This window comes from Oryx dammah, unplaced genomic scaffold, assembly GCF_014754425.2.
Source record: "Oryx dammah isolate SB20612 unplaced genomic scaffold, SCBI_Odam_1.1 HiC_scaffold_18, whole genome shotgun sequence".
Classification (NCBI taxonomy): Eukaryota; Metazoa; Chordata; class Mammalia; order Artiodactyla; family Bovidae; genus Oryx; species Oryx dammah.
Window position 1 is genome coordinate 74,719,543 of NW_024070202.1, and position 10,000 is coordinate 74,729,542.

Here is a 10,000-nt window from a genome sequence, read left to right on the forward strand (position 1 = left end):
CCACAGGCCCATTCTTGTTTTAAGAAGGCCCAGAGCAAACTACAAAGATTGAGTCACACAAGCCGCCAAGGTAACACTCCACCGTTACCTACCGAGGTGTTCGCCCCTCTTCCCTCTGGAACCCATGCAAACCTAGCCACTCCAGAGTTTAGGATGTAGATAAGGGTTTGGGGTAGTTTGGATCCTCCGGCTTCCGTAGGAGCCCGTTTGTCAGCCTCTGGCTCCTCCCCTAGCAACGCTTTAGCTTGTTAGCAACCTGCCAGCCTGAAAGCGGCAAGGTGTGCGGGTGGGCAGAAGGGGCGGGATGAGAGTGGCGTCGCGGCAGCCGAGGCCACGGCCGGACCCCTGGGACCTTTCGCGACTCTAGCCGCTCTTAGGCGGCTTTCACTTTTCGGTAGCGGAGCCTCTTTCTGTCTCGCGGCTGCGGGCACAGTGTGGGAAGGAAGGAGACGCACCCATCCCTCCCTCCGCAGCCACGGCCATGTCCACAGCGGAGGCCGCGGAGACGGCCGAGGCCCGGGAGCCCAGCAGCAGGATCAAGTTCAGCAGCCCTCGCCAAATCCCGATAGTCGGAGTGGTGACGGAGGATGAGGAAGTGCAGGTATGGCCAGGTGTCTGGCTTTGGAGGGTGTCAAGGAATGGGCGGGGGTTGAAATCTGGGGGCGGGGACGATGCCTGGGGGCAGCGAGAGCGGAAGTGGGGGCCCAAGTGGAAACCAGGGCAGCCCACGGGACGGAGGCTCCAAGCGCAAAGCTGATCCTTCGAACTGCGCTGCCTGCGAGGGGAGTTGGTTGTCGTCAATCAACCTGTCTGGGGACTTGTGTCTCGAGGTCCTCCTGGGTCCTCCCGGAGCGTCCCAGTAAATTGAGTAGCCGAGGTTTGGAGACTTGGCTTCGAAAAATGTGAGGCGACGAAAGGCCTGAGAGGAAGGGAAACATTCTTAGCGAAAATTTGATATTTATTGGGCTTTTATATGTAGAACCCTGTTATCGTGTGCTGTTCTTGATACAGGGGTAAATCGTGTGTTTGAATTTGCTGCTACCAAAACCTGCATCTGGAGGGGAGGAAAATACTATTAAAATTAGAAATTAAACAACATTTTTATATGAAATTGGAATCTGGTTTGGGAGGACGTTGGAGAGAATTGGAATTGAATAGAATTGATTTTATTGTGCTCGTATATTTTGGTTTTTTAGTTACTTTTTGTCATACAAAACTAATTCTAATTTCTGTTGAGAAATTTCACTTCAGAACCCTGTGGATCTGTAGCAGGGGTCTTTAGAAACTCCAAGTTGTTTGTTTCATACTAGGGTTCCATTGCTTCTCCCCAGAGAGCCATGATCAAGCCCTATTTTAATGTGAATTCTACAGAGGAATCCTGCACTACCTCCTCACACTGATGGTGTGGGGCCACCCTGGGAATTCCTGTTGAGGCCTCAGAAGGCTCAGGCTGCGTCAGGAAACCTGTCCCCTGCGTCCACATCCTGGAGCCTTGGAGAGTTCCTTAGGAGCGGTTGGTTGACTGGGGACCTCTCCTGTGGTGGGAATAGGGTTGCACCCTCTGAAGATGGACAGACATTTAACTCATGGAGCAGCAACACTTTTGCATGAAGAGGAGCAGGCGTTGAGCGAATTTACCTAATCGATTTTGTGGAAGTAGTGCAGTCCAGGCAGGGAGAAGAATTTTGAGGAGCAACAGATGTCCCTTCACTCCCAAGGCTGCAAGGGGGCTCAACACTACCACTGTTCTCCCAGGCACCTGGCAAAACTGAGAAGTAGGTGAATTTGGCATCTGATGGCTTTCATTCCTCCTTTACTTGGTATTACAAAAGGGGGTGGAGTGCAAAGTTATAGGAGGCAGGCAACCATGGGTTAAGAAGGAGAAAACGGGGGAAATACTTTTAACAGACTATTTGCCAATATAGTTCACAACATATCAAGTAATGCAGAACAAGCATACCTGTGTATATATGGGTATATTTTCTCCCTTCCCTTTCCCTTTCTTTTTTTCTTTTTCTTTCATTACTATCTCTTCTTACAGAGCCTAGGATTCTTCTCCAGGTAGAAATCGGTTTGTATTGATTAAAGTTCCTACCCTGTTAATAACTGCTTCAGAAAGGCAGTTTAGCTGGGTACTGTAGATTTTCTCAAGCATAATCCCCAGTGTGGAGCCTGGGACTCTTAACAGCCTCCCTCAAATGATTTTTGGCCTCGAAACCTCTGAACTAGATGCATGTGAGGTCTTTGCCATCCTCAGTGTGTCAGGTCTACCTCTCTCTCCTGTTTGCAAGGTTTCCTAACGCATAACCTGTACTTTATCTCTACCATGCTGTCTGCTTAGTGCTACCTCTGTGAGGGCAGAAACCTTCTCTGTTGTTTTTTCTGTAGTGTTCCCTATTATCTCCCAGTAGCAACCAGCACCTCACCTGGGACGCAGGAGGGGATATTAACGATATGTGGACTGAATACCCTCCCCTGTTTTTGGAATTTAAATCTTACCCTACCTTCAGGTCCTACCTCTCCATCATAAAGTATCCCCAATAGGAAGCACTTCCCATTCATTTTCACACTTACAGACCTTCTTCTCATAAATGGGTATAGTCCCCACCCTGAATCACACAGTTTCTTACCTAATGGTCTCTTGTTTTATATTTGTTATTATTTCATTTGTCTTGTTTTGTCTCTCCCATTAGCATATGGACTTCTTAAGTGTAAGACATATATCTTAATACTTATATGTCCTTCCCCACTCAACTCTAAACTCAGAGTATATATTTAATTCTTCTTAAGTAGCTTACAAAATCTTCTGTGTTCCAGCCACACTGGCTCCCTGGCTTCTCCTCAACCATGCCAGGTATACCCTGCCTAAGGGTCTTTGCAATTGCTGTGTCCACTGCCTGGAAGTTTTCCCCTTGATATCCACGGCTTGTTACCTTTCCTCGTTCATGACCGTAGTGAAATGTTACCGACTCTCCTCTTTTGCCGACAACTGCCTGAGCATCTTAGCACTGTTTACTCCCATTTCTCCAGAGCATTATTACCTTGCAGTACACTATATAACTTATTGTCTCCCCCAAACCATATCATTTCCTTAAGGAAGGAGAGATTTTGTGTGTTTTATTAAATACTATGTCTTTAGCACTTAGAACAATATCTAACACAGCAGTTCAGTTCAGTCACTCAGTCGTGTCCGACTCTTTGCGACCCCATGAATCACAGCACACCAGGCCTCCCTGTCCATCACCAACTCCCAGAGTTCACCCAAACCCATGTCCATCAAGTCAGTGATGCCATCCAGCCATCTCATCTTCTGTTGTCCCCTTCTCCTCCTGCCCCCAATCATTCCCAGCATCAGGGTCTTTTCCAATGAGTCAACTCTTCACATGAGGGCCCAAAATACTGGAGTTTCAGCTTCAGCATCAGTCCCTCCAGCGAACACCCAGGACTGGTCTCCTTTAGGATGGACTGGTTGGATCTCCTTGCAGTCCAAGGGACTCTCAAGAGTCTTCTCCAACACCACAGTTCAAAAGCATCAATTCTTCGGCGCTCAGCTTTCTTCACAGTCCAACTCTCACATCCATACATGACCACTGGAAAAACCATAGCCTTGACTAGATGGACCTTTGTTGGGAAAGTAATATCTCTGCTTTTGAATATGCTATCTAGGTTGGTCATAACTTTCCTTCAAAGGAGTAAGTGGCTTTTAATTTCATGGCTGCAGTCACCATCTGCAGTGATTTTGGAGCCCCCCAAAATAAAGTCTGACACTGTTTCTACTGTTTCCCCATCTATCTGCCATGAAGTGATGGGACCAGATGCCATGATCTTCATTTTCTGAATGTTGAGCTTTAAGCCAACTTTTTCAGTCTCCTGTTTGACTTTCATCAAGAGGCTTTTTAGTTCCTCTTCACTTTCTGCCATAAGGGTGGTGTCATCTGCATATCTGAGGTTATTGATATTTCTCTCGGCAATCTTGATTCCAGCTTGTGCTTCTTCCAGCCCAGCGTTTCTCATGATGTACTCTGCATAGAAGTTAAATAAGCAGGGTGACAATATACAGCCTTGACGTACTCCTTTTCCTATTCGGAACCAGTCTGTTGTTCCATGACCAGTTCTAAATGTTGCTTCCTGACCTGCATACAGGTTTCTCGAGAGGCAGGTCAGGTGGTCTGGTATTCCCATCTCTTTCAGAATTTTCCACAGTTTCTTGTGATCCACACAGTCAAAGGTTTTGGCATAGTCAATAAAGCAGAAATAGATGTTTTTCTGGAACTCTCTTGCTTTTTCCATGATCCAGCGGATGTTGGGAATTTGATCTCTGGTTCCTCTGCCTTTTCTAAAACCAGCTTGAACATCTGGAAGTTCATGGTTCATGTGCTGCTAAAGCCTGGCTTACAGAATTTTGAGCATTACTAGCGTGTGAGATGAGTGCAATTGTGCGGTAGTTTGAGCATTCTTTGGCATTGCCTTTCTTTGGGATTGGAATGAACACTGAGCTTTTCCAGTCCTGTGGCCACTGCTGAGTTTTCCAAACTTGTTGGCATATTGAGTGCAGCACTTTCACAGCATCATCTTTCAGGATTTGAAATAGCTCAACTGGAATTCCATCACCTCCACTAGCTTTGTTCATAGTGATGCTTCCTAAGGCCCACTTGACTTCACATTCCAGGATGTCTGGCTCTAGGTGAGTAATCACACCATCATGATTATCTGGGTCATGAAGCTCTTTTTTGTACAGTTCTTCTGTGTATTCTTGCCACCTCTTCTTAATATCTTCACAGCAGAGGCACACAATAATATTTGTAGGTTAAATACATTATTGTAAACAGTTGACTTGAGTGGGTGTCATGGCTGAGCTTCCTTGCCCAAATTTGTTTTCCTTCTGAGAGCCTCTGAGAACTTACACAATTTGTTGGTGGATGTCATATCCTGGCACTATCTATAATTCTGCCATGTACTATGTATTTTAAGTGGCCTATCCTTGTTGTGGAGTAATTGCTAGAAGTAATCTCTGGGTCAACTGAGGTGTCAGGCAGAGAACTAAGGTGCAAAGAACCAGTGTTTCTGCATTAAACAGCCCTGCTAGCCCATACAGTCACTATGTGACCTTAATAAGTTAGATCTCAGTTTCAACAACAGGGATAATGATTCTACCTTCATATTGTAGATTTGAGATATGTTAATTAAAATATAAAGTGCCAGACACATAAATGGACCATAATAAATGTTAATTCTTTCCCTATAACTAGGTATCAAATAAGCAGGATTTTTTCCCCTTTGAAATGTTCACTGGTAAAGTGGGAAAATAAGTTCATCCTATGACTTGAAGTAAGTGGAGGTATAATTTTCTTCAAAGCAGTTAATTAAATGAGCTTTAGATCTTAAAAGATTTTGTTAAATGTTTTTATAATTTCTCCATAAAATCTTATGATGATAATAACAACAGTTATTTTTATATTTACATTTGTTAATTGTCTCTTGCTGCTACATTCTGCTTGTGTGATCTTGTTTACCTAATCTCTCCCAATTATTACTTTAAGCCTGTGATTTAGAAATCTCTGCCCCAAATTTAACTCATCTCCAGCCTCAACACAAGCCTCTTCCTCCAGCATCCCTGTTTCAACAAATGGTGCTACCACTTATGTCATTCCTCAAGCCTGTCAGTCATCCTTACCTTTTCCTTCTCTTTCTTGCCAAATCAAATCACTTATTAGGACCTGCTGATTCTGCCTCCTTGATGCTTTTCATTCCACTCATTGTTGTGTGTCCTGGCGGCCACTGTTTAATCAATGCCTGAAGTCATAGACTAGTCTCCCACTTCCAGTCTAGATCTTTCCAGATCAGTCTGTACTCAGCAGCCAGAATTATCTCTTTATTGTTACATTCCTCTGGTTAAAACCTGTGGAAATCAACAAAGATCACCCTAATGAGAATGAACACCGACTGTTTATGTAGAATTTGCTGTAGAAAGAGAGTCAGCCAGCATTACTTATATTTGGCAGAGACTCCAAGGGAAGCTTCACTGTGAATAAAAGGGAGGCTTCTGCTTTGCACTTGTTGTTGACTGAATGATTGATTTGGGAAGCATACTTGGCTGTTTCTGGTTGGCCCTGAGTGGCAGATGGGGTCAAAAAATAGGGAATGTGATCATCATTGACCACATACTGACTTTTCTGAGCCAACAGCTGCAGAGGTTGTGGTTTGACTTCCTAGGTTGCCTGCTTTGCAGAGGTTGGAGGACAGAGTTCTGTTACCAAGTAAAATCTGGCCATTGCCTGTTTTAATATCCAGTCTCTCAAACCACTCAATATCTTCTGATGAGCCTTATCATAGTATATACAAGGCCACCTGTAAAATGGTGTTAATAGTATCTACCTCACAGAATTCATTTAGTAAATATTTAAAGAGCTTACAACTATACCATCATTGTTATTATCACTAAGATTAGTATTCATGATTTGACCTCTGCTTACCTTATCAGCAGCATCTGTAGCTTCTATCCCTTGCACTATCCTCTCCTACCGTATGACTCACCAATCCTCTAAATGCCATGTTTTTCTTGTCTCCAGGGCTTAACACATGCTACTCCCTTTGCTCCATCTCTCAAACCTTCAGTTTATCTCACAAATCCTATTCAATCTCACTCTGCCTGCAGATTGCTTCTTTCAGAAGCTGTCCCAGATTCCCATCCCTCCTCCCCATGCCATTCTGTCCCTCTCTGTATAGTTCTGGAACACACCTCTCAACATTCATGAACCATTTTGTGGCATGTTATCTATATTACCTATATCTCATGCCAGATTGATATATGCTTGTAGTCAGGGAAAATGTATTCCCCACACCTACCATTTCTGAAATGTAGAAGTATTTATAAATATTTATAAAAGGAAGAAAAGGCTAAGGGAAGGAGGGAGAAATCTTAAAAATATAACATTTGCCATGCAAATAAAACACCGAGTAACATAAAGTGATAATATAAAATAAATTTAAGATAATATAAATTAAATCTGTGCCTTAATCTTTACCACTCTTCTGTCTTATAAAAGTTATATCTGGCCATTTAGGGGGAAAAATTCTGATAATAATACAGATTTTAAAAAGAAAATTCTGCACTGACATTTTATTTCAATATCTTTTCCAACCCACAAAACCAATATTGCAGAAAATCAGAAAATAAAAATTCACTGTACATTTTTATTTCTCTAAGAACACAGGGAGAAAAAAGAACAACTGAGGTGGTGGCAGATGGCACTGTTAAAACTCCAAATCTTAAAAGGCAAAATTCTATTTATCAAAAAATTTTTAACAGTAAATTTAATAATTTAAGCAATTTAATAGTAAGATGTAACACTGTTAGTGATAATCATAATACCTAGGATATATAAGTATAATAGTAAACCCTTTTTGATAATTTTTAAAGTGAAAATCATATTGAGTAAACTCAGGGACTTATTCTGCAGACAAAGTTAGAACACTTAACTGAAAATTGCATTTGAATGACATTTCTTAAGATCAAAACATATTAGTTTGTAATTGTGAAAGGAAAGGAAATTCTAGACCTAGGAGGCAATGAAACAATGACTATGTAGAAATATGGAAATGTATGTATTATAGACTTAAAAATCAGAATATAAAATGGTGTTAACAGTAAGTGAAATTATGTTAAGTATTTATATGTGGAAACAAAAACAGAAAATAAAATATAAGTAAATATATAAAACAGAAAATAGTATATAAAATAATAAAATGTATTTTGATGATAAGAATGGAGGCGACTGTGTCTCAAAGGACCTGTGAGGGTTAACCAAGGAGACGGATAGGATCGTAACAACAATGAAAACAGAGGAAGGGGAAGGGCATTAGTGGAGTCATTGAATGATGTAGATGTGTTGTGTTTAGATTTGAGTTTTATTGTTCTGACCAGAGGGTAGAGGACAGTGTTGAAGGGTGCAAGACTAGAGGTAGGGAGAGCAAATAGCAGAAAAGCTTCATAACTGAGTAAGAAATAAGAACTGAATAAATCATTAAGCTGGAGTGGGCCAACTACCATAAAACTCTTAGAGGAAAACATAGGCAGAACACTCTTTGACATACATCAGAACAAGATCTTTTTCGATCCACCACCTAAAGTAATGAAAATAAAAATAAACAAATGGGACCTAATTAAACTTAAAAGCTTTTGCACAGCAAAAGAAGCCATAAACAAAACAAAAAGACAACCCTTAGAATGGGAGAAAATATTTGCAAACAAAGCAACTGCCAAGAAATTAATCTCCAAAATATACAAACAGCTCATGCAGCTCAATATCAAAAAACAACCCAATCAAAACATGGGTGGAAGATCTAAATAGACATTTCCCAAAGATGGCCAAAAACACATGCAAAGATGCTCAACATCAGTAATTATTAGAGAAATGCAAATCAAAAACTACAATGAGGTATCATCTCACACCAGTCAGAATGCTGCTGCTGCTGCTGCTGCTGCTGCTAAGTCGCTTCAGTCGTGTCCAACTCTATGCGATCCCATAGATGTCAGCCCACCAGGCTCCCCTGTCCCTGGGATTCTCCAGGCAAGAACACTGGAGTGGGTTGCCATTTCATCAAAAAATCGATAAACAATAAATGCTGGAGAAAAGAGAAACCCTCTTTCACTGTTGGTGGGAATGTCAGTTGGTACAGCCACTATGGAGAACAGTATGGAGGTTTCCTAAAAAACTAAAAATAGAGCTACCATCTAAGCCAGAAATCCTACTCCTAGGCACATATCCCGAGAAACCCATAATTTGAAAGGGTGCAGCACCCTGATGTTTATGGTAGCACTCTTAACAACAGCCAGGACATGGAAGCAACCTAAATGTCCATTGACAGATGAATGGATAAAGAAAATGTGGTGCATATATACAATGGAATATTACTCAGCCATAAAAGGAGCAAAGCAATGCCATCATTGTAAAGCAACTCTATTCCAATAAAAATTGTTTTTTAAATGATGGAGTGAGCTCAATAAATCTTTAAGATGTAAAATCTGTAGAACTTGGCAGTTTCTGTTTTCTAATATGGGTGATGCAAGACTGCTGGGAGAAGGGATACCTAGTTCAGGAAGGTGGTCTCCTACCTGTAGTTTAGAAGCTAGTCTTAGGTATATCTGCATAGGCAAATTCAGTGTATACAATGTGTATCCATGAGATATATAATACATGTGAAATCATTTTATTTCTCAAGGCATGGAAGTGCTGTTATTCCAGATGCTCTCTTGGGCCTTTTGGAACTACTGAAATTTAAAGACACTGAGACTGTAAGATAATACCAAAATTCAAGAGGGTTTTTTTTTTTTTAACTCCAAAATTTATTTACTCCTATAAGTCTCAGCTGCTTTTCATTCTCCCCTCACTCTCTTTTTGTCATAAGGTATTTTTAAGTTGCTAAGAGATAATACCATATAAAAATAATGTGTTTGATGTGATTTCTTGATTCTCATGATATAGAATACTGTGAATTGTGTGTTTTTAGGGTGCCTTCAAGTCTATGGACCTAAATCGTGTCATCAAACTCTTCGAAGAGACTGGTAAAGTAAGCTTTGGGAGAAAATTTCTCCATTTCACTTAGAAACTGTGATTTCCCTGAAAGGTAGTATGTACTCCCCTAAATATAAGTCCCATTTCTCCTTTCGTTGACAACATTTCAAACAGTATATGTCTTCTGTTTAGATTTAGTATGAATATATTTAACCTGGTAGGTACATATATACGAATATAATATATACATATAATATACGGGTGAATATAAACAGAAATCATAAGAGGAGATTTGACTCATCTAGCCTTTGTTCATGCTTACTACCAAGTAGGATGTGGGCGCAAGGGTAGGAAACATGTATCATGATATAGTACTGAAAAATTTTCTGATATGAAATTAGGATATGTAGATACATACACTGGAGAAGGCAATGGCACCCCACTCCAGTACTCTTGCCTGGAAAATCCCATGGATGGAGGAGCCT

The 10,000-nt window shown here is 41.1% G+C and overlaps 1 protein-coding gene across 2 annotated transcripts in view; it reads left to right on the top strand.

The window, feature by feature from the left end:
- Positions 1 to 242: 242 nt before the first annotated feature.
- The window catches only part of CFAP69 (cilia and flagella associated protein 69), a 62,504-nt gene continuing 52,746 nt past the window's right edge, over positions 243 to 10,000 (top strand). The window contains exons 1-2 of one of the 2 annotated variants that reach the window (XM_040259784.1): positions 243 to 601; positions 9,511 to 9,570. In XM_040259784.1, coding sequence (XP_040115718.1) covers positions 482 to 601; positions 9,511 to 9,570 — 180 coding nt within the window. In that variant the 5' untranslated portion in view covers positions 243 to 481. The remainder of the gene's footprint in view (positions 602 to 9,510; positions 9,571 to 10,000) is intronic. The other variant, XM_040259785.1, reaches the window with a different exon arrangement.